Source organism: Lepidochelys kempii, chromosome 4 (genome assembly GCF_965140265.1).
Source record: "Lepidochelys kempii isolate rLepKem1 chromosome 4, rLepKem1.hap2, whole genome shotgun sequence".
In the NCBI taxonomy this organism is placed as follows: domain Eukaryota; kingdom Metazoa; phylum Chordata; order Testudines; family Cheloniidae; genus Lepidochelys; species Lepidochelys kempii.
The window spans coordinates 1,081,047-1,106,182 of NC_133259.1; the positions used below are offsets into that span (position 1 = coordinate 1,081,047).

At 44.1% G+C, this 25,136-nt stretch overlaps 2 protein-coding genes across 3 annotated transcripts in view; both read right to left on the bottom strand.

Moving 5' to 3' along the window:
- The window catches only part of TNKS (tankyrase), a 288,162-nt gene that overhangs the window by 230,571 nt on the left and 32,455 nt on the right, over positions 1 to 25,136 (bottom strand). Inside the window, exon 3 of one of the 2 annotated variants that reach the window (XM_073340168.1) lies at positions 2,199 to 2,261. The exons of the other annotated variant lie outside the window; for it this stretch is intronic. Coding sequence (XP_073196269.1) covers positions 2,199 to 2,261 — 63 coding nt within the window. The remainder of the gene's footprint in view (positions 1 to 2,198; positions 2,262 to 25,136) is intronic. 2 annotated transcript variants of the gene reach the window in all.
- LOC140910061 (uncharacterized) lies at positions 16,088 to 23,847 on the bottom strand. Its single transcript, XM_073340170.1, has 2 exons — positions 17,287 to 23,847; positions 16,088 to 16,699 (listed from the first exon to the last, which is right to left on the bottom strand). The coding sequence occupies exons 1-2, from the start codon at positions 17,867 to 17,869 to the stop codon at positions 16,158 to 16,160; spliced, it is 1,125 nt and encodes a 374-aa protein (XP_073196271.1). The 5' UTR covers positions 17,870 to 23,847; the 3' UTR covers positions 16,088 to 16,157.

The following is a 25,136-nucleotide window of genomic DNA, read 5'->3' on the forward strand; positions in this document are numbered from 1 at the left end:
TACCAGGAGACCAATTGTCCACTGCCCTGTATACTGCACAAAGTAAGTAAAATGCTACCAATTCTGAATGACCATTTTATACCCACTTTACACAGGTGTGAATGATAGTAGAGTGTCCATGACAGTGCAGAATCAGTCTCAAGAACACTATAGGTAAGAAGAAAAGCAGGTGTTTGGGGCAGCTCAAGCAACAATGCTCATCGTGAAGCTGCAAGACTACAATGGATTTATGATGAAAAAGTACTGGGAGGTATTTCATCTTGCAACTGATAAAACCCCAAACATTTAACTGACAGGATTCCAGAAAGAGAATATTAAGTGATCCAGCACAAAACCAACTAGTCAGTAATAATCATATCTAACCAGTGAGAGATTCTTCAAAGAAAACACCTGCTTTATTACAGATTGAGCTAGGAGCACCACCTACACTGAAGTCTGTCTGACATATTCCCATAAGACGACCCTGGTTTTAGTTGTTTATAACTTTGCTAAACTTTAATCATTTAGGCTGAAATTTCCTATGCCAGGCTTCTGCCTCAGTCTTAATTTTTGGGTGAAAGTTTCAACAAAAGTAGTTTGTTTCAAAGAATAAAAGACTGAAGAAAGATGTTGTTTTGCCCATGTTAAAGTCATACAGCTGTTTTGTTGAAAAGCTCTAGTACTTTCATGCTTTAGAACAGGGACCTGAAATGTGGCAGGGGGCACATGGGTTCTGGTGTCAGAGATGTGCCTTTTGCTGTTCTGGGCAGGAAACTCAAAATTTGGCCACATTATGAGCCTTTGAATAATCTTAGCAAATGCTCAGAAGAAACTTTGTTAGAGTTTCCCTGTAACTGCTGATCCCGGTGGCACCAGGCAGAAAAATGAGGAAAGGGAGACAGTCTGCACTGTCAATGCTCCCTCTACTATGCCCAGGTATCATGGAGGAAAAAAGCAACCTGTCTCAGATGCAGAGGAGACAAGACCTGGACCGAGGGAAGGGAGCAGATTGGTACAAGGAGCCAGGGAAAGGGTATTGAGACTGAGAGATGGAGGGGAGAAGCAGAGGGTAGAATACTAAGGGGAGAGAGAGATCAGATGAGAAGGTTGGGGACAGGGGACTGGAACTCGCTAGGCAGGAAGACTAAGACAAGGAGCTGGGGCAGAGGGACAGAGATTGGAAAGGGGCTAGAAGGGACAGACAACCAAGACTGGATGAGGACCCCAGAGAAGCCAGGGTTTGGGGATGGCAGGTGCAGGGAAGCAAGTGGAAATCTAACAGGGAGTTTGCTGTGGGAGAAAAGGGCTGGCTGCGAAAGGAGAGTGGGGCTGTGTTTACACTGCCACTTTCAGCGCTAAAACTTTAGTTGGTCAAGGGTGTGAAAAAAAACATACCCCTGAGCGACAAAAGTTTTAGCACTGAAAAGCGCTAGTATAGACAGCACTCCCAGCGATAAAGCTACCGCTGCTTGTTCAGGGTGGTTACTTTTTTATCGCCGGGAGAGCTCTTTCCCCGGCCATAAAGTATGACTAGACTGCCCACATCACTGCACTGCTGCAGCCGTGCTGTAACGTGGGCAGTGTAGACATACCCCAAAAGTGTGATGAGAGGAGTCATCGGGGGTAGGGTGGGGTGGGTGTATGGAGATTAGGACTAACTAGATTGGGAGACTGGAACAGAGACAGGCCGGAGGTGACAAATGCAGAAGGGTCTGTGACCACTGGAGTATACTCCCTATTCTCCCCTCTGGAACCTAAAATGGAATACAAAATTTCTGAGTCTGCTCCGCTGCCACCAGACATCTGTGAAACCCACTGGCAAAACGCTTCCCATTGCCCTCTGGTGCCTTAATCATGAAACAATCCTCCTGTATTCTTCTACCTCATTCACCACACACCTTCCAATTTCAGCAACACAAGGCAGGGGTCCTACAGACAATTGCCTCTTTTACTACACAACCCTGATTCATTCCCAGAGCAGGTCCCATCCTGTGCACTGTATGAAGCAGGGGTCCTGTGGGGGGAAAAATTAGTATGCAATCACATAATTAAAGACTGCATCATAATGCAGAATTACTGCAGAGCGAAAATCCCATTTTGTAGCTCCACAATACAGAAATACCACTAGACAGTATCCCCTTCCAAATTTGTATTTAATTCAAACTTTTTTTAAAGTCTGGCAGTCAAAATAAACAGGTATAAACAATACCATTACTTACCCATTAGGCCTTTTTCACAAACTTTTGTAAAACCAGTACAGAACAGTTTTCTTTTAACTGATCCTTTATATAAAAGATGAGAAAAATCAAAATCCTGTAAACTTAACTATCCAAAAGCTTTACATGGAATTCAACTGCATTCACCATCATTATGATTCTTAACTTATATAGATTGCTGGTCTTCACTGATGCCTCACATTTCTTCACATGACACATAAGATTGTTTTAATTACATTTCTTACTACAGCAATCAGTACAACAGATAGTTAACAAAGGTCAGATTCCCTTCTCCCCCCAAAAAAATGAGAGTTATAAAGTTACATAGAGCATGAATTACAGCTGCTGTTAAGTGCTTCAGGCTACTCCCAACTTGATATAGCAGGATGAACCCTGAAAATAAGGCCGTGTCTACACTAGCACTTATGTCAGCAAAACTTCTGTCACTCAGGGGTGAGAAAACATACGCCCGAGCCACATAACTTCTGCCAGCATAAGCGCTTGTGTGCACAATTATATGTCAGTGGGAGACGCTCTCCCGCTAACACAGCTACCGCTGCTTATAAAGCTGGTTTTATTATGTCAACAGAAGAACTCTCTCCCACCAGCATGACGTGGCTATAAGAGCACTCTTACAGTAGTACAGCTGTGCTCCTATAAGCTTGGAAGTGTAGACATGGCCTCACCACTTGATCTAATGCCGCTTGGCATGGTTATTTTCAAAACGACTGAACTTGATCATTTTGCGGTCAAAAATTTGTCTTCCCTTTAAAAAATAGTGAGTAAATGATTTCACATTTAAATATACTGTATTCTTACCTTTCCAAATTTTCCCTGGCAAGACTCAATGAAAGCTTTCCTGAGTAACTACAAGACCACAGTGAGTCAACAGTGTGCCCCTGTTGCCAAGAAGGCCAATGGCATTTTGGGATGTATAAGTAAGAGTATTGCCAGCAGATCGAGGGACGTGATCATTCCCCTCTATACGACATTGGTGAGGACTCATCTGGAGTACTGTGTCCAGTTTTGGGCGCTACACTACAAGAAGGATGTGAAAAAATTGGAAAGCGTCCAGCGGAGGGAAACAAGAATTATTAGGGGACTGGAACACATGACTTATGAGGAGAAGCTGAAGGAACTGGGATTGTTTAGTCTGCAGAAGAGAAGAATGAGAGGGGATTTGATAGCTGCTTTCAACTACCTGAAAGGGGGTTCCAAAGAGGATGGATCTAGACTGTTCTCAGTGGTAGAAGATGACAGAACAAGGAGCAATGGTCTCAAGTTGCAGTGGGGGAGGTTTAGGTCGGATATTAGGAAAACTTTTTCACTAGGAGGGTGGTGAAGCACTGGAATGCATTACCTAGGGAGGCGGTGGAATCTCCTTCCTTTGAGGTTTTTAAGGTCAGGCTTGACAAAGCCCTGGCTGGAATGATTTAGTTGTAGACTGGTCCTGCTTTGAGCTAGATGAACTAGATGACCTCCTGAGGTCCCTTCCAACCCTGATATTCTATGATTCTATGATAACAAAAATGGAAGTAGTCTTCCAATTCAGTGGAAGAGAACCTCTATGGGCTTGTCCACACACAGACTTTCATCAAAATAATAATCTGTTTTCATTCACACTTTATTATAAATTGAAGCTAAAGTTATTTAAAACCCACAGCCTGAAATAAAAGAGCCCATGGCCATATTGTGAACTGAATTCCAACCCTATGCTCATTGTACCAGAATGCACCGCCTTGCTGTCCAGAACTGCTGAGCATCCACAACTACTATTTACATCAGCTACAGCTGCAAGCAATCAGCACTTCTGCAAATCAGGCACCAGATGTTCCAAGTTGAGCAACCAGAAATAAGGAACCGACTGTGGTTAACTGAAATTTTGATCTAAATGACTCACCCCGCACCACCGAGAAAGTCTGTGGCCCAGCCAGGAACGGAACGAAGTTATACACAATGGATCACTCACAGCATCCCAGAGCTATTTGCAGTCTCAGTACAGGAATACAGCACTGACTCATTCAGAAGGTTATCTTAGCTATCAAAGAATTTCCGCAATCCTGCAAAAACCTATGTGGCCATCAGAGAAGTGATTGTTTGGTGCACTGGGCATACTAGCTGAGAGAGCAACTGGTATTTACTTGTCGTGGGCATACATTCTTATTGTCCTTATTGTCTGCATGTAGAGCCAATATTTGTCATGAGGATTTTGTCTAAGCCAGGTGATGTCTGGAAGTACAGAAGTGGCTACTGGCCAACAAAGTGTTAGTGTTTAGCAAGACACTTGTGATCCAGGAACACCGAAGTCCCTAAAGTTATTGCTCATGTGGTTTTCAGATTACAGTATTTTTTTCCCTTAATTGGGATACATATGAAAGGAATTTTATTCCAAATGAGTTAGTTTTGTTGTTCATAAAACGGATTTAATTAAATCAGTCTTCAGCATATTTTTCTATTATACACTTTTAGCTCCTTTTCATTTTGTTCATTTCTCTTCTTCAAATATCTTAATTTCATTAGTATTGATCTGTGGTCAATGCCTCATGTCCTTCCCGTTCCCATCACCAACCTCCTTTAGTTTATTCTCCGTTTTTTCCTTGGTAGGAGGGAGCAATGGAGGGAGGGGATTCTCTCTCTTAGGGTACACAGGAAAAAAAAAAAGGAGGGGGGGGAGGAAAAAAGGCTTGGTAGCGAATCTCAGAGCCCAGGTCAATGGATTCTGGTTCAGGAGGCTCAAGCTGCAGTGCTAAAAATAGCAGTATAGTTGAGCCTAGACTCCAGATCATCCCCCCCTCACTGGGTTTCAGAGCCTGGACTCCAGCCCGAGGCCTAATGTCCACACTGCTATTTTTTAGCTCCACAACACAAGCCCCAGGAGCCCAAGTAAGTTGATCTGCGCTCAGATTCGTTACCATGGGTGTCTCTCTTGCTGTGTAGACATTCCCTTAATTATTTTCATCGTACTTTCCCTCTACCCCATCCCTCCCAAAACATCTCTCTCTAGCCACCATATTTCCCCAGCAGCAGACAGAGAAACATCAACCTAATAATCTGGGCCAGTTTCACCCTGAGGTTTGGAAACAGTATGGCAACCACAGCAAGTACTGTGAATATATTTCTAACTGTGATTGGGAAAGGGACTGCAACATATTCTGATTTCATCCAATACAGAGAATCTGAGCCACTGATCTTTGTTTGCTTAATATTCCTAATGCTAAAAACCAATTTAAACCTATTTCTTTAAAATGTTTCTAATTGGATGAGGCCTTGTATTAAAGAGATTATTTTATTAAAAGAACTTTTTAAAGTGATATCTATCATTAACAGCTAAATATAAAGCAGCAATAGTAAATTTAGGTCTGGAAGGGACTAGGAGGTCATCTAGTCCATTCCCCTGCACTGAGGCAGGATTAAGTATACCTAGACCAGTGGTTCTCAACCTATTTACCATTGTGGGCCACATATGCACTCTCTGTGTGTTGTGGGCTGCATCTACACAATGTATATACTAACTGTATGGCCCTGAGGATGTCACATGGGCTGTGTGCTAACTGGGGTTGAGAACCACTGACTAAGACCATCCCTGGCAGGTGTTTGTCTAACCTGTTCTTAAAAACCTCCAAGGGCGGGGATTCTGCAACCTCCCTAGGTAGCCTGTTAGAAAGTTTTTCCTTATATCTAACCTAAATCTCCCATGCTGCAAATTAAGCAGATTTCTTCTTGTCCTACACTTGGTGGACCTACAACTGATCACAGTCCTCTTTGTTAACAGCCTTTTACATATTTGAAAACTTACCATGCCATTTGACCCCCCAAAGTCTTCTCTTCTCTAGGATAAACATGCCCAATTCTTTCCAACCTCTCCCTATAGGTCGTGTTCAAAGCCTTTCTTCACTGTCACTCTCCTCTGGACTCTCCAATTTGTTCACATCTTAGAGAGTGGTGCCCAAAACCAGGACACCATACTCCAGTTAATGCCTCACCAGTACTGAGTATAGCAGAACAATTACCTTCCATGTCTCACATATGAACATCTGTTAATAAATCCCAGAATATTTGTCTTTTTCACCACAACATCACACTGTTAGCTCCAGGAGCTCAATCTATTCAGTTTAACAGAGAGAAACTTAAACGGTGACTTGTCACATTTTGTAAGTCTGTACATGGGGAACAGAAATGTGATAATGGGTTCTTCAGTTTAGCAGACAAAGGTATAACAAGCTCTGATGGCTGGAAATTGAAGGTAGGCAAATTCAGACTGAAAATAAGATTCAAATCTTTAACACTGAGGGTAATTAACCATTAGAACTTACCAAAGGTTGTGGTGAATTCGCCATCACTGGCAATTTTTACATTAAGATAAGATTTTTCTTCTAAAAGACATGCTCTACTTCAAATAGAACTTCCCTCAATTAATTCCTATTGTCTGTGTTACACAGGAGATCAAACTAGATGATCACAGTGGTCCCTTCCAGCTTTATAACATATCAATCACATTTACAGATAACAGATTGAGATTTTACAAAAAACTAAAATCACTTTACAGCCCAGTGACTATTTCAGCTCTCTCATGCAAACTAGAATTGGTGTCTTCTCCCCTACCCTCCAATGCAATACGGTGACTCAGGGAAACAGCACTGTCAAAATGCAATCTAGCTGTGAAGAAGGTGACATTTTTGCCAAATTCATTTTGAAACACAGTATAAAATTACTCTCTACTACTTTTCTCTAGATTATAATACCTACAAGGTATGCTGTACTTTGTTAACCCAGGACCTGGTAGCACATAAATCTAGGTATTAGCTGTGAACATCACATATTCCCAAACTATATTTAACTGAAGATTTAAAAGCTCATTTCTCTCAGCATTTGAAAGCATCCAAACAATTACACAGCAGTCAAAATGGAATTCACTCTTTTGATGTAGACTAAAAGGTATTTTACCTCCACTATTTCTATACTTAAAACTATTGAAATTTTGATACTTTTTTGTTCCCAGTAGGATGATCCCTTACCTGTAATTCATTGTTTTGTGTCTCAGCTACACTAATCCTGAATTGACAGGTTACCAAGCCTGAAAGTAAAACTGGCCCATGGAGAGAAAAGCAAGAATTTAGCCCATTAAAGGGCGAAGGGGGGAGGTCATTACTCAGCACCTGCCTTATTAGTTTACAGAAAAAGGATTAATCTGAACTGGCAGTAACTATGCCATCAAATACTGCTTATAGAAAGCATGAACTGATGTCATATAGCAATGGAACAGGTTCAGTCTGCCAAGAAAGTTGGAATCCTAGTTAAGGGAACTCCAACCCATCAGTCCCCATGCTGTGATGCCCAGTGCAGTAGTCTGGGAGCTGACCTTGTCTGTGAAGACCGAGGCAAAAAAAGCATTCAGTACTTCAGCTTTTTCCACATCCTCTGTCACTGTGTTGCCTCCCCCATCCAGTAAGGGTCCCACACTTTCCCTGATCACCTTCTTGTTGCTACCTTACCTGTAGAAACCCTTCTTGTTACCCTTCACACCCCTTGCTAGCTGCAACTCCAATTGTGCTTTGGCCTTCCTGATTACACCCCTGCATGCTCTAGCAATATTTTTATACTCCTCCCTAGTCATATGCCCAAGTTTTCACTTCTTGTAAGCTTCTTTTTTGTGTTTAAGCTCACTGAAGATTTCTCTGTTAAACCAAGCTGGTTGCCTGACATATTTGCTGTTCTTTCTGCACATCAGGAGGTTTTGTTCCTGCCTCCTCAATAAGGCTTCTTTAAAATACAGCCAGTTCTCCTGGACTCCTTTTCCCCACATATTAGTCCAAGGGGATCTTGCCCATCAGTACCGTAAGGGAGCGTTTTATTACATTAAAACGGTGGCTCTCAAACTTTTTTTTACTGGTGGCCCCTTTCACATACCAAGCCTCTGAGTGCGACCCCTCCTTATAAATTAAAAACACATTTTTATATATTTAACACCATTATAAATGCTGGAGGCAAAGCAGGATTTGGGGTAGAGGTTGACAGCTTGCAACCCCCCCATGTAATAACCTTGCAACGCCCTGAGGAGTCCCGACTCCCAGTTTGAGAACCCCTGCATTAAAACAAGATTACAAAGGGAGCTTGGATTGGAGAGCTATTTCTGCTCTATATGCTTCTCTAACACCAGGGGTGGGGAGGTGGAATGAGGGCTGTGAATTTTGAAGGTATGAGTGGCCTCCATTTTACCCCTCCCAGAAGACAGCTAGAAATTCTGATTTACAGCATTAGCTAAACAGAGATTTACAGCTCAAGAGTAATAAGAAATACTATACATATCCCAATCTTCAATTATATTGAGGACATCTGCCTCATAGCCCGTAGAGCTAGCTTAGCCTATATTTTACTCAGCAGTAATGCAAGCAACCTATAGGTCTGTATCCTGTAAGACACTGGCTTCAACAAGTTAGCATAAGTAAAGTAGGCCTTTGACCCTTAGCACTGGGGGGAAGGATAGCTCAGTGGTTTGAGCATTAGCCTGCTAAATCCAAGGTTGTGAGTTCAATCCTTGATGGGGCCCCTTAGGGATCTGGGGCAAAAACTGGGGATTGGTCCTGCTTTGAGCAGGGGGTTGGACTAGATGACCTCCTGAGGTCCCTTCCAACCCTGATATTCTATGATTCATAGATCAAATGGCCCAATAGTTCCCATTTCCCCAAAATCTAGGGTAATAGCTTGCTCAATAGAGGGAGCTGGTATATAATGATACCAGACAACCACAAGAACATTGAACTGATACTAGGCTTAGATATTCTAGGGTAAAATAGCTGGTAGATTTAATAATAGGTGATGTATATGATAATGGCCTAAAAGGCATTAATATGTTATCCTATAAGTTAAGTGTACCCCACTATTATGAAGGTGAGGAAGTTAGATTTGGACATAGAAGACTGGGCATCAGCATGAACATTCATGTTAGTGCCAAGGCCCTATAACACCAATCCACCATGGGGGGGGGGGGGCGGCGTTATGTGGTCTAGTGCTTTCCTGTCTCTACTGATTGTTTTAATAAAAATAGCCATAGCTTGGCTTTGCCCTCAGTCCGAGTGTCTTTGCCACACATCTCAAGGTTTCCTAAAAGATATTGAAGTTGTCAGTTCTAATTCTATGGAGCCTGATTCTGGGATAAGAACCGTATTACCCTTAACTCCTTAAATTAGTACCAATTGGGAATCAATACAATTATTAACCATCTAAAAGGATCAGGCAACAGCTCCCTTGAAAAAAAATGCCTCTCCCCTTCTGGTAAAGAGAGTGAGCACAGATCCTTTCAGAACCTGAAGTCACTGGAAAACACTGCATAAAAACACCACCCACACCCACCCCTTTTGCTAGCAGACAAGAGTGAGGCAGATACACAATCAGCTTGCATCACCTCACAACAAAGCACTGCCCTGTTTGCTGCAACAAACACAGTGATAAGTTAGAAATGTTTAAGAAGTTTCTGCAGGAATGTCAGAGACTAGTCTCAAAAGAGGATTTTTCCATTGCCACCACACCATCTTTTCAGTTTTCTATATGCTGCAGATTTTTTACACTGAAAGCATATAACTGCATCATCAAAAATAGTCACGATGGTGTGGGGAGAAATCGCAGTCTTAGAGCATAAAATATATTTCAATAGTTCGTGCTTTTTTCTATGGCCAAAGGGAACAATTTAAAAGGTCCAGAAGGCTTCCCCAAACTAATATTTTAGACTATAAAATACATTAGTACACCATACATAGGAATACACAATGTTTTTTTAAGCTTGTCTTAGACTAGTTTCAGAGTAGCAGCCGTGTTAGTCTGTATCTGCAAAAAGAACGGGAGTACTTGTGGCACCTTAGAGACTAACCAATTTATTTGAGCATAAGCTTTCGTGGGCTTATTTTAAGCCAAGTTATTTGTGCCTCAGTTATTGCAAAGGTTGTCCAAGACAAAGTTTTATCTCAAAAAGCTGTAACTGCAGCCAGAGCTTGTATTTTACAAGGGCTTTAAGTCTGTTCTCTATTGGAGAGGGAAACCACAGAAGAATAGTGGTCAAGCACATCCTTCCACCCAAACCCTCAGAATTTACTTTGGCTACCGCTCCCATTAAACAGCAATTGTATCTTTATCTACCCAACCAATTGACGATAACCATACTTTCAAGTTAAGCACTTTGAATGGAAATGGAGCAATATTAAAAAAAATGCAATCTCCAATGCAGGACTAGAGGTTATAAGCTCACCACTTCCTCTTTTTATTTACCTCTCCCTGAAGTGATCCTCAACCTTTCCAGACTACTGTACCCCTTTCAGCAGTCTGATATGTCTTGTGTTTCCCAAGGTTCACCTCACTTAAAAAGTGCTAGCTTACAAAATCAAACATAAAAATACAAAAGTCACAGCACACTGTTACTGACAAATTGCTTACTTTCTCATTTTTACCATATAATTATAAAATAAATTGTAGCCCTCAGGTTGAGAAACTGATACAGTATATAGAGCAGTATAAATAAGTCATTTATGAACTTTTAGTTTGTACTGACTTTGCTAGTGCTTTTCAAACAGCCTGCTGCAAAACTAGGCAAATATCTAGATGAGCTGACGTATCTCCCAGACGACCTCTGCATATTCCAAGGGGTACACATACCCCGGCTGAGAACCACTGCCTTATAGTATATGTCCAGACGAGAGATTGTCTTAGAAGTTAAGCGGAGTTAGCTAAAACAATTATGAATGTTAGTCTGAACACTACATAAACATCTTTGTCCCAGGACATAACTGTTTCTATAGGCTGTGTCCTAGGGTAAGCTACAGGCACTTGTATTCTGGAACAAACGTCTGTAAACACTAGACTCTGTACCATTTATGTTAGGCAACTCAGGTTAACAAGGGCAAAACCCTCCAAACTAGACATAGTGCCTCAAACAGAGGGCCACAAGACCTCCAGATATCCCACCATGTTGGCAAGAAGACTTTGTTTTGAGAATACCAGAACACAGAAGCACCACTGCCATAATCTGATAGCCTTCCTGCAAAGTTGGGAAGAATAAGCACCACCTGGCTTTCTATGTAGAACACCGTAGTAGTTGTAGTAGAGAGCCCGAGACACGTGCCCTTGTGTCCAAGGCCTGAGCTTACTGAGTCGGCAAGCTTTGCGAAGTCACAAAGTCAGGCGGTGAGCAGACATCAGACCCTCTGTATTTGCAATACCAAGCCTATTCTTGCCAGAGGCTGTGAGCCTGCTCGCAGGCAGAGCCTGATGTCTGCTCCCAGCCTGACTTTGGCTAACTTTGCTTTATATCAGGAACACCTGCCCACGACTTTAGCTCAGGCCTCTGATACAAGGGCTTATCTCTCAAGCGCTTTCTTTCTGTTACCACTTACCTATCTGAAAGGCAGGGTGGTACAAGGATGCTTTCACAATGCCCCTCTGACAACTCTTAGCTCTTGCTGATATGCAACTTCCTCTCAAATATTCCAAAGACTGAGGGTATGTCTACACTACGAAATTAGGTCGAATTTATAGAAGTCGGTTTTTTTGAAATCGGTTTTATATATTCGAGTGTGTGTGTCCCCACAGAAAATGCTCTAAGTGCATTAAGTGCATTAACTCGGCGGAGCGCTTCCACAGTACCGAGGCAAGCGTCGACTTCCGGAGCGTTGCACTGTGGGTAGCTATCCCACAGTTCCCGCAGTCTCCGCTGCCCATTGGAATTCTGGGTTGATATCCCAATGCCTGATGGGGCTAAAACATTGTCGCAGGTGGTTCTGGGTACATATCGTCAGGACCCCGTTCCCACCCTCCCTCCCCCCGTGAAAGCAAGGGCAGACAATCATTTCGCGCCTTTTTTGTCTGCTGCCAGCCAAAGATGTAAAGGATAGATGGAGTGGGTCAGAACAAGAAATAGACCAGATTTGTTTTGTACTCATTTTCCTCCTCCCCTGTCTAGATCACACTGCAGTCAGTCACAGAGAAGGCTCCCTCAGGGAACGGATGGCCAGGATCCCCTGGGGGACTAACTTGAAGGGGAAAGGAGTCCAGGAGAGCTGGCTGTATTTCAAGGAATCCCTGTTGAGGTTACAGGGACAAACCATCCCGATGAGTCGAAAGAATAGTAAATATGGCAGGCGACCAACTTGGCTTAATGGTGAAATCCTAGCGGATCTTAAACATAAAAAAGAAGCTTACAAGAAGTGGAAGGTTGGACATATGACCAGGGAAGAGTATAAAAATATTGCTCGGGCATGTAGGAATGTTATCAGGAGGGCCAAATCGCACCTGGAGCTGCAGCTAGCCAGAGATGTCAAGAGTAACAAGAAGGGTTTCTTCAGGTATGTTGGCAACAAGAAGAAAGCCAAGGAATGTGTGGGCCCCTTACTGAATGAGGGAGGCAACCTAGTGACAGAGGATGTGGAAAAAGCTAATGTACTCAATGCTTTTTTTGCCTCTGTTTTCACTAACAAGGTCAGCTCTCAGACTGCTGCGCTGGGCATCACAAAATGCGGAAGAGATGGCCAGCCCTCTGTGGAGATAGAGGCGGTTAGGGACTATTTAGAAAAGCTGGACATGCACAAGTCCATGGGGCCGGACGAGTTGCATCCGAGAGTGCTGAAGGAATTGGCGGCTGTGATTGCAGAGCCACTGGCCATTATCTTTGAAAACTCGTGGCGAACCGGGGAAGTCCCGGATGACTGGAAAAAGGCTAATGTAGTGCCAATCTTTAAAAAAGGGAAGAAGGAAGATCCTGGGAACTACAGGCCAGTCAGCCTCACCTCAGTTCCTGGAAAAATCATGGAGCAGGTCCTCAAAGAATCAATCCTGAAGCATTTGCATGAGAGGAAAGTGATCAGGAACAGCCAGCATGGATTCACCAAGGGAAGGTCATGCCTGACTAATCTAATCACCTTTTATGATGAGATTACTGGTTCTGTGGATGAAGGGAAAGCAGTGGATGTATTGTTTCTTGACTTTAGCAAAGCTTTTGACACGGTCTCCCATAGTATTCTTGTCACCAAGTTAAGGAAGTATGGGCTGGATGAATGCACTATAAGGTGGGTAGAAAGCTGGCTAGATTGTCGGGCTCAACGGGTAGTGATCAATGGCTCCATGTCTAGTTGGCAGCCGGTATCAAGTGGAGTGCCCCAAGGGTTGGTCCTGGGGCCGGTTTTATTCAATATCTTCATAAATGATCTGGAGGATGGTGTGGATTGCACTCTCAGCAAATTTGCGGATGATACTAAACTGGGAGGAGTGGTAGATACGCTGGAGGGCAGGGATAGGATACAGAAGGACCTAGACCAATTGGAAGATTGGGCCAAAAGGAATCTGATGAGGTTCAATAAGGATAAGTGCAGGGTCCTGCACTTAGGACGGAAGAACCCAATGCACAGCTACAGACTAGGGACCGAATGGCTAGGCAGCAGTTCTGCGGAAAAGGACCTAGGGGTGACAGTGGACGAGAAGCTGGATATGAGTCAGCAGTGTGCCCTTGTTGCCAAGAAGGCCAATGGCATTTTGGGATGTATAAGTAGGGGCATAGCGAGCAGATCGAGGGACGTGATCGTTCCCCTCTATTCGACATTGGTGAGGCCTCATCTGGAGTACTGTGTCCAGTTTTGGGCCCCACACTTCAAGAAGGATGTGGATAAATTGGAGAGAGTCCAGCGAAGGGCAACAAAAATGATTAGGGGATTGGAACACATGACTTATGAGGAGAGGCTGAGGGAGCTGGGATTGTTTAGCCTGCAGAAGAGAAGAATGAGGGGGGATTTGATAGCTGCTTTCAACTACCTGAAAGGGGGTTCCAAAGAGGATGGCTCTAGACTGTTCTCAATGGTAGCAGATGACAGAACGAGGAGTAATGGTCTCAAGTTGCAGTGGGGGAGGTTTAGATTGGATATTAGGAAAAACTTTTTCACTAAGAGGGTGGTGAAACACTGGAATGCGTTACCTAGGGAGGTGGTAGAATCTCCTTCCTTAGAGGTTTTTAAGGTCAGGCTTGACAAAGCCCTGGCTGGGATGATTTAACTGGGAATTGGTCCTGCTTTGAGCAGGGGGTTGGACTAGATGACCTTCTGGGGTCCCTTCCAACCCTGATATTCTATGATTCTATGATTCTATAAGGCGCAGCGAGGTTAATCTAGCCATGTATCAATCAGAGGCCAGGCTAACCTCCTTGTTCCAATAACAACAATAACATTGGTGCACCATTTCTTATTGGAACCCTCCGTGAAGTCCTGCCTGAAATACTCCTTGATGTAAAGCCACACCCTTTGTTGATTTTAGCTCCCTGAAGCCAACCCTGTAAGCCGTGTCGTCAGTCGCCCCTCCCTCCGTCAGAGCAACGGCAGACAATCGTTCCGCGCCTTTTTTCTGTGTGGACGCCATACCAAGGCAAGCATGGAGGCCGCTGAGCTCATTTTGGCAATTAGGAGCACATCAACCACCACACGCATTATCCAGCAGTATATGCAGCACCAGAACATGGCAACGCGATACCGGGCGAGGAGGCGACGTCAGCGCGGTCCCGTGAGTGATCAGGACATGGACACAGATTTCTCTGAAAGCATGGGCCCTGCCAATGCATGCATCATGGTGCTAATGGGGCAGGTTCATGCTGTGGAACGCCGATTCTGGGCTCGGGAAACAAGCACAGACTGGTGGGACCGCATAGTGTTGCAGGTCTGGGACGATTCCCAGTGGCTGCGAAACTTTCGCATGCGTAAGGGCACTTTCATGGAACTTTGTGACTTGCTTTCCCCTGCCCTGAAGCGCATGAATACCAGGATGAGAGCAGCCCTCACAGTTGAGAAGCGAGTGGCGATAGCCCTGTGGAAGCTTGCAACGCCAGACAGCTACCGGTCAGTTGGGAATCAATTTGGAGTGGGCAAATCTACTGTGGGGGCTGCTGTGATGCAAGTAGCTCACGCAATCAAAGATCTGCTGATATCAAGGGTAGTGACCCTGGGAAATGTGCAGGTCATAGTGGATGGCTTTGCTGCAATGGGATTCCCTAACTGTGGTGGGGCTATAGACGGAACCCATATCCCTATCTTGGCACCAGAGCACCAAGCCGGCGAGTACATAAACCGCAAGGGGTACTTTTCGATAGTGCTGCAAGCTCTGGTGGATCACAAGGGACGTTTCACCAACATCAACGTGGGATGGCCGGGAAAGGTGCATGACGCTCGCATCTTCAGGAACTCTGGTCTGTTTCAAAAGCTGCAGGAAGGGAGACCAGACCAGAAAATATCTTCCCAGACCAGAAAATAACTGTTGGGGATGTTGAAATGCCTATATGTATCCTTGGCGACCCAGCCTACCCCTTAATGCCATGGCTCATGAAGCCGTACACAGGCAGCCTGGACAGTGGTCAGGAGCTGTTCAACTACAGGCTGAGCAAGTGCAGAATGGTGGTAGAATGTGCATTTGGACGTTTAAAGGCGCGCTGGCGCAGTTTACTGACTCGCTTAGACCTCAGCGAAACCAATATTCCCACTGTTATTACTGCTTGCTGTGTGCTCCACAATATCTGTGAGAGTAAGGGGGAGACGTTTATGGCGGGGTGGGAGGTTGAGGCAAATCGCCTAGCTGCTGGTTACGCGCAGCCAGACACCAGGGCGGTTAGAAGAGCTCAGGAGGGCGCGGTACGCATCAGAGAAGCTTTGAAAACCAGTTTCATGACTGGCCAGGCTACAGTGTGAAAGTTCTGTTTGTTTCTCCTTGATGAAACCCCCCGCCCCTTGGTTCACTCTACTTCCCTGTAAGCTAACCACCCTCCCCTCCTCCCTTTAATCACCGCTTGCAGAGGCAATAAAGTCATTGCTGCTTCACAGTCATGCATTCGTTATTCATTCATCACACAAATAGGGAGATGACTACCAAGGTATCCCAGGAGGGGTGGTGGAGGAGGGAAGGAAAATGCCACACAGCACTTTAAGCACAGCACTTTAAAAGTTTACAACTTTAAAATTTATTGAATGACAGCCTTCTTTTTTTTGGGCAATCCTCTGTTGTGGAGTGGCTGGTTGGCCGGAGGCCCCCCCACCGCGTTCTTGGGCGTCTGGGTGTGGAGGCTATGGAACTTGGGGAGGAGGGCGGTTGGTTACAGAGGGGCAGCAGTGGCAGTCTGTGCTCCAGCTGCCTTTGCTGCAGCTCAACCATACACTGGAGCATTCTGGTTTGGTCCTGCAGCAGCCTCAGCATTGAATCCTGCCTCCTCTCATCACGCTGCCGCCACATTTGAGCTTCAGCCCTGTCTTCAGCCCGCCACTTACTCTCTTCAGCCCGCCACTTACTCTCTTCAGCCCGCCACCTCTCCTCCCGGTCATTTTGTGCTTTCCTGCACTCTGACATTATTTGCCTCCACGCATTCGTCTGTGCTCTGTCAGTGTGGGAGGACAGCATGAGCTCGGAGAACATTTCATCGCGAGTGCGTTTTTTTTTCTTTCTAAGCTTCACTAGCCTCTGGGAAGGAGAAGATCCTGTGATCATTGAAACACATGCAGCTGGTGGAGAAAAAAAAAGGGACAGCAGTATTTAAAAAGACACATTTTATAAAACAGTCGCTACACTCTTTCAGGGTAAACCTTGCTGTTAACATTACATACATAGCACATGTGCTTTCGTTACAAGGTCGCATTTTGCCTCCTCCCACCGCGTGACTACCCCCTCAACCTTCCCCCCTCCCTGTGGCTAACAGCGGGGAACATTTCTGTTCAGCCACAGGCAAACAGCCCAGCAGGAATGGGCTATACTGAGTGTCCCTGAAGAAAAGCACCCTATTTCAACCAGGTGACCATGAATTATATCTCACTCTCCTGAGGATAACACAGAGAGAGAAAGAACGGATTTTGGTTGAATGCCAGCAAACATACACTGCAATGCTTTGTTCTACAGTGATTCCCGAGTATGTGTTACTGGCCTGGAGTGATAAAGTGTCCTACCATGAAGGACGAAATAAGGCTGCCCTCCCCAGAAACCTTTTGCAAAGGCTTTAGGACTACATCTAGGAGAACCGCAAATGCCAGGGCAAAGTAATCCTTTCACATGCTTGCTTTTAAACCATGTATAGCATTTTAAAAGGTACACTCACCAGAGGTCCCTTCTCCGCCTGCTGGGTCCAGGAGGCAGCCTTGGGTGGGTTCGGGGGGTACTGGCTCCAGGTCTAGGGTGAGAAACAGTTCCTGGCTGTCGGGAAAACCGGTTTCTCCGCTTGCTTGCTGTGAGCTATCTACAACCTCCTCCTCATCATCATCTTCTTCGTCCCCAAAACCTGCTTCCGTATTGCCTCCATCTCCATTGAAGGAGTCAAACAACACGGCTGGGGTAGTGGTGGCTGAACCCCCTAAAATGGCATGCAGCTCATCATAGAAGCGGCATGTTTGGGGCTCTGACCCAGAGCGGCTGTTCGCCTCTCTGGTTTTCTGGTAGGCTTGCCTCAGCTCCTTCAGTTTCACGCGGCACTGCTTCGGGTCCCTGTTATGGCCTCTGTCCTTCATGCCCTGGGAGATTTTCACAAAGGTTTTGGCATTTCGAAAACTGGAACGGAGTTCTGATAGCACGGATTCCTCTCCCCAAACAGCGATCAGATCCCGTACCTCCCGTTCGGTCCATGCTGGAGCTCTTTTGCGATTCTGGGACTCCATCATGGTCACCTGTGCTGATGAGCTCTGCATGGTCACCTGCAGCTTGCCACGCTGGCCAAACAGGAAATGAGCTTCAAAAGTTCGCGGTTCTTTTCCTGTCTACCTGGCCAGTGCATCTGAGTTGAGAGTGCTGTCCAGAGCGGTCAGAATGGAGCACTCTGGGATAGCTCCCGGAGGCCAATACCATCGAATTGTGTCCACAGTACCCCAAATTCGAGCTGGGAACGTCGATTTAAGCGCTAATCCACTTGTCAGGGGTGGAGTAAGGAAATCGATTTTAAGAGCCCTTTAAGTTGAAATAAAGGGCTTCACTGTGTGGACGGGTGCAGGTTTAAATCGATTTAACGTTGCTAAATTCGACCTAAAGTCCTAGTGTAGACCAGGGCTGAGGCATTAGGCTGCTGCAATGACCTCCCCAGCCTGCTTTGGAAGCATTTGACATTACCCCTATTGACAAAATGCCACCCCATTTGGAGGGGCTGTCCACCAGTATAGGTGTATTAGACCATTCTTTAGAATAGTAACTCTTGTTCATACTGTCCTGTCCCAGCATGTAACGGTTGAGAGCCAGTGACTCCTCATTTTTAGCCAAGTGTATGGGGTTACATATGTTGTTGCCTCAAATCAATGGGCACGTTAGCTGCAATAGTCTCACATAAGGTATGTACAGCCAGTGTTACACTCTGAAATCTGTCAAGGTAGGAACGCTTTGTTTTCTTGGGAGTCCAATACCACACCTATTAACAGGATTCTCTGCAGTAACTGAAATGATTCATTTTGATTTATTGTAAATCCCCGAGTCTGGAAGAGGGTGCATGTATCAAGAATACTTTTGGCAAACAGAGATTGACACGGAGAGATTGATTTATTAACCAGTTGTGAAAAAGGGAAAACAAATGCCTTGTCTCCTGAGGTATACGAACATTGTGATCACTCAGGGGACATTAACAGTCCAATGGGAAGGAACCTGTATTGAAAATAGTTTCAGAGTGGTAGCCGTGTATCAGCAAAAACAACGAGGCGTCCTTGTGGCACCTTAGAGACTAACATTTATTTGAACATAAGCTTTCGTGGGCTAAAACCCACTTCACCAGATGGTGAAAATGCTTATTTCCCCAAGGTGAGCCAGAAGGATGTGCGAACATCTTACAGCAATGTGAAAACACATCTTTCATCTGTCATGTAAACCAGAATTTCTGGGAAAGCTTGGGAATTAGAGAAGCTAAAGTCAACATTCAGAAGCAGAACTTGTGAATTTGTTGAGCTTTCTTAGGTCTGGGATTGGACAAAGACTCCCTCCTTCGGGGGTATCTGGAAATAACTGGAATAAAATCCTCTGCCCTTGAACTTTTCCGGGACCTCCTACACAGCTCCCAATTCCATGAAAGCCTGAAACACTCTGATCTTGATAGACTAATGAGGAGGGTCTCTGAACATGGAGGGAAGAATTGGAAGGAGGAATATTTTTTAACTGAATTGAGTATCCAGTGTGGATAATTTCTAATGTTTATTTGTCCGATGTCACAGATGACAATTGGTGGAAATACTGACTGCCTCCAGAAGAAAGTGAATTAAAATCTGGGAGGAATGGTTTGCAGTCCTTGAGATGCATGTCAAATCTGAAGCTTGACATTCAAAAATATTGCTGTTGAAGACATCTCCATGCCCGGAGCTCTTGGCTTACTATTCCTTCTCCCATACTGATATGGAAGAGGAGATTACTGATGTTGGTGATAGAACTGGTTCTTCCCCCTCCTTCTACATTTCATGTACAAAAAAGGCAAACTTCTAATACTTAAACAATCTTCTTCTGGGTGCTTTGTAGAAACCCAGTCATCTAGCCACATACCTTGTATCCTTTATTCTCTAAAACCTCATCTGTCCTGGTGCTGAAAAATCCCTCTTCCTCAAAAGGCATGTCTTCCACCTTAGTTCCAGGTGCAACCCCAAAGATATGAACCTAGTGTATCTACACAGAGAGCAGATACAAGAGTTCTGGCAGCTGTAACTGAAGAGTCAAATATTGTGTGCAAAGGCAGCTTTGCTAGCTGCTGTTCATCAAAGACTATGGCATTAGCCAATTTTTCTGTTCATCTGGTAACATTTTAGTAAAATTAGACATTTTGTCCCGAAGACAGAACTGATAGAGAATGGCCCACTCAGTAAGAGTGACTCAAGCTCAGGGTAGAGGAGGAAGAGACCTTTCTTCTTAAAGCATCAGTTATCATCCTGGTCTGACAGTGTGGAATGCAATCACCCATCTCCGACTCTCTGAATAGCAGCTTCTACCACTAGAGTTAGGTTTCAGGACATATGAAAAGCCATCCTGAGATAAGTGATACATCTTTATCCGCTTTTTTGGACATTGGACAAATTCTTCTCTGCAGCCTAATTAATTCTGCAAGTTGCAACAGACTGTCTGAAAGTTGTAATGATACTCTTCCCAAAGACTGAGCACACAATCAAAAATTGGATGTATTTCTTTCAGAGAGCAAGTAGGTAGTTTCAATGCAGAGGCCACCTTCTGTACTAGTTCTTGGAATGCTACTGTATCTTTATATAGATAAGTGGCTAGTGAAACGTTCATGTTTTTAACAGGCAACTGCTGGATCCAAATCAGGGTCCAAATCAGTAAACTCCTGAAAGGCCACTTGCTCTTCATCCTCTGAAAAACTTCTTGTAGACACAACGGAGATGGTACCCCTTCACCAGATAACTGTCAAGCTACATTATGTGTGGATCTAAGAGAGCCAGTTCCAACACTGCAGTAGCTACCACCTTCTATCATCTTCCATCTGTTATGGATTCATAATGAAAGGTTGGGGTTACCAGTAAGGCAGTCTGTACCACAGTGGCCTTCTCCATTCCAACTGATAATCCATCTGCAGATCCAGTTCATAGTAAGAGTTCTTGGGGGGATCAGTTGAGATCCCAAGAGTTTCACTCTGGATGAAGGCTAGAACCAAGGTTGTCCTTGATCTGATTCTCCTTTGGCTTGTCATTCTAATCTAGGATTCAAATACAAAGCTGTAGATGCTAAAGGCCACAGACCCAGAGAAAAATATCTAGCTGGGGAAGTGAAAAATACTTAAAGTAGGCGACCATCTTTCTCAGGTGAAGAGGGAACACAGACATGCCAGACAATTAAGAGCAGGTTTAAAAAGAATAGAGGTTTGCTACCCCAAACTGTTTGTGGAGGAGTTATTTTTAAAAGTTTTAGACAGAGGCTGAAGTTAACTCACCTTACTAACTGAGGGTGAAGGGCAAAAAGCCTTAAAGTATAAAAGAGTGCAGCCTTGTTCAGACTGCTATCTTTGAGACAGTCACCAACTAAAGAGTTTCAAGGCCCATGAGGAAGGAGAGGAAACAAAAATATTAGAAATTAAAAGCAAGGAGTTGAACCCTGAACACCAGTTCAGAGGATTTTTCACTGAACCTGAACTGAACCCAAACTGAAAACCTCTGAGTTGCACTGAACCCAAATTGAAACAGAACCCAGAAAAAACAAAAACCGGTTCAAATCAAAAGATTCAATAATCAGGTGCTGAGGGACGGTCTCTCCCTTGTCCAACCCTCAAAAAGGGATAGACGCTACACTTCCCAGTAAGCCTTTGGAGGAGATGAAAAGACAGGTCAGAGGCTTAGAGAGGGGTTCTAGGATTGGTAGCTCTCCTGTTATGCCCAGGTAAGGACTGCCCATAGAAGGGAACACCTCCCTCCACTTCCTGCTGATTGTTAGCAGCCAGTAACTGAGGCCTCAGACCTGAGGGTGAGGCAGGACGAGAGAGAAATAGGACCTTTGTTTTGACTTGAGGCTGCAAAGCTCCCCTGCTCTTCCACTCTGTTTCTGGTTTTGTTTCCCTGGTGAAGTTCCTTCCTGCTCCCACTCCACTGGCCACCCTGCATAGGCTAAATTACTCTGTTATGCTAGGGAGGTGGCGGGGGGGTGGGGTGGCGGGGGAAGGAGACAGCAAAGGAAGGAAGGAGTGTCTCTGGGGGATCTGAAAAAAAGGAAGAATGAAGGGAGGGGACTGAGGAGGGAGAGAAGGAAGTTCAGTCTGAAGGGGGAAAGGTTCTGTAGCAGTTCTTCTGACTAATTACCCCACTGTCACCTCACCTCAATGGCTGGTTGAGCCCAGAACTTTTCCCCTCTGTCCACTAGGACAGAGGAGTCTTTTTTTCCAGAATAGACATTGCATATTGCTTGATTTATTATTTATTTATTTAAGGTTTGCAGTTCCACGGTGTAGAATCTTTTATTGTTTAATATAGGCAAAGAAATATTAGTAAAAAAAAAATTAAGGCCTGTTACTTTCCTTTGCTACTTTTTTGGGTTCCTTTATTTCAAAATTAACTACTTAATGAACTCTCTTACATTCTTAATCTCAAAGAATGTTGAAATGTTTCAGTTGCATTAAATCTTTGAGTTGATTAGCTTAAACAAGTAGAACCAACTAAACACAGTGCATTGCTCAGGCCAGCAGCATGGCCAGAACCAACTGCTAACTCACCCACTGCCCAACCTGAGGCTGTGCCTACCTAGTCTCTCACGTGTGTCCTTGAGGACAAAGAGTAGGATCAACCATTGACAGAGGAAAAATGGACATCATGTGACCTGGAATTTATCCTAACCCAGCTCATAATTTGAAATTGTGATACATTTTTGTAGACAACAATTTTTTGAATGACATTCTGTTGAAAAAGTTCCTAAAGCATACAATGATAAATATTTTCGTTAGGAGGAGTTACAAAGCGAGCATAAGAGCGTATAATATTAATCTACAAGAAATGTATCTGAACTGGTTCAAACAAGAGTGGTTGAACCAGTTACCAAACCATCATTCTAAGTTAGTGTCTGAACTGGAACCAAACTGGAGAGTTAGGAAATATTGATGAACCTGAACAAGAACTGAACCAAAATTTTTAACAGTTCAACTCCCTGATTAAAACAGTCTTGTAGGTTAGACAGAACTTCCAAAGTGCAATGTTTTGTTTTTATTTTTTAAAATCCTTCACCTCTATTATGAAAACAACTTTACCCAAGCTGCAACAAAATTCTACATTTATACATTTTTGTCCTGCATACTGCATTTTGTGTAACATGTAGTTTTACGTTTATTTTTATGCCACTGGAGTTTAGTGATGTAAACTGGAATTCAATTGAAAACACACAAAAACAGCTGTTTTAAAACTGTATTTATTAGTTAGTTAACTAAACTGCCTTGAATGTGCTGGATATGCAAGAAAAAATGTTTATCAAAATATGTTTTGCATTTACAAACTGATTAAACAAAGGAAGTATCTGTAGTTAGTGATCTGAACTGATTGTTTCTGGTCACCAAGTCCTTCAAGATTCAATAGATAATCCTCACACCCCATTTTTATTCAGAGATTTAAAGAGGACAACAAGCTTTCCTGCTTTTTCCAACTCCCCATCCATTTCTAAACTTTGAACAAACTAGTCATTTAATTTAAGTAGCTGAAGAAAATAATTTCTCTGCCCCCGCAGAAGAGGCTACTGCTGACAAAAGCTGGTTTAGCACTTCAACTAAAATCCTAATTTTAAGTGCTTAGCCAGTGATTCCCACTAGTTTAGGGGGGTTAAAACTCTGGCAGCCCATGTTCTGTTCACATTTTAAAAAACGAGTTAGATTGAAGTTTAGGCCTTAATAAAGGTTATTTTAAAATACAGATGGTACTCGATCAATAAAGAAGTCTCTACTAGAAATCTGAGGTGTCATTGTGGGCCACATGGATGGAGAGGAGAAAATATGCATTCAGAAGATAGAGAGCCACAAACCAGTCCAAAAAGATCTAGGGAAGGGAGTGTGGAAGCTAGAATGACCATTTGGAATCTAAAAATGACGGATAAACACATTGAGATTTTGAATGTCAAGGAAGGGTCTCCAACCCCCTTTCTTTGGGGCTGGAAAGTAAATGACAATAGAAGTCTCTTCCTCAGAATACTAAGGGTACTTATTCCAAGAGCTCTGTGTTGCATTAGGGAGCTCACCTCCTGTTCCTGAAGAGACCCATGAGACTGGTGCCTGAAGAGGGTTGAGAAAGGAGGGAAGAGGGTTGTTATTAAATGAATGAATCGGATACCCCTTTACCTCGAGGACCCACCAGTTATAAGTTTTCCTCATCCAATTGTCTCGGAAGCAGGAAATAGAGTTCCGAAAGGGATGAACAGAAGCAGAAGCAGAAGCAGCAGCAGAGATCCATGGAGAGTTCTGTCAGACTCAACTCGCATCAAAACTAGTTTTTGGAGAAAAGGTCCCTCCTGAAGGGCAGAGTTCGTATCCTTTTCAGGAGGGAAGGAGTACTTGTGGCACCTTAGAGACTAAGGTGCCACAAGTACTCCTTTTCTTTTTGTGGATACAGACTAACACGGCTGCTACTCTGAAACTTTTCAGGAGGAGTGTTTTAGAAAGCCTGTTACCTGGACTTCTCCCGAGTTGCTTCCACCACTAAGGAACAAGGATCAGGTGCCAGAAAAAAAAGATTCAAATCACTTTGTGGGGACTTGATACTTTGTCCACCCTCTTCATGCTGGGTTGAATGGAGACAGGAGTATGCCAGATAACAAGGCTCTTTTTGAGCTGACTAAAGTTAATGGGCATTGCTACTCTACCCAGTGTTGCCATGTGGAGAATGTCTAGTAGTCTGTTTCTCCTGTATCACCTCAGATTGAATGTGAAGGGTCCCTGCAATCCTCTTCAAGAGATCCTGAAGGGTCTTAAATTCATTCTGAGATACAAAAGAGGGTGGTTCAACAGCCTCATTAAAGGGACGAAGACGAGAAGTAGGATGCTCTATGTACTCCGTGCCCTCTAGGATTCGGGGCTGAGTGATTGGGGTTTGCCTCATCTGTAAAAGAGATCTTAGCTGACATACCGAGGAAATGAGTCTTCTGAAGTGGGGATTCATGTCCCAGGAGCTGGTAAGAAAAATGGGGTGGCAGACTCAGGGGAGATATCACAAAAGGTGCCCCTTGAAGTCCACTTGTCTCACGTTCTCCAGTATACTCTTCTCTAGGTTCCCTACCAGATACCCATTGGACCACACAAGGTGGATAATGGGGGCAAGGGAGAAGACAGCCTTTGGAGCATGCTGATGAAGAGGACAAGGAGGAATAGGTCTCCTCTAGAGGGGGCACTCCTGTCCAAAGTACTGGGTCCACATGAGGTATGATTGGAGCACATAGTTACTTGGAGACAACATCTCAAAAAATCCAGTATCAGAGACTCAGGGAACAGACCGATAGATTGGTCAGCCAGTAGCATGAAGAGTCTCA

Bases quoted from the DNA above. Each gene is read 5' to 3' on its own strand.
- LOC140910061 (XM_073340170.1), bottom strand. From the start codon at position 17,869: ATGCAGAGCTCATCAGCACAGGTGACCATGATGGAGTCCCAGAATCGC. The intron at 16,700-17,286 runs GTGAGTGTACCT...TTTCTCCACCAG, and splicing joins AGGCGGAGAAGGGACCTCTG to CTGCATGTGTTTCAATGATC.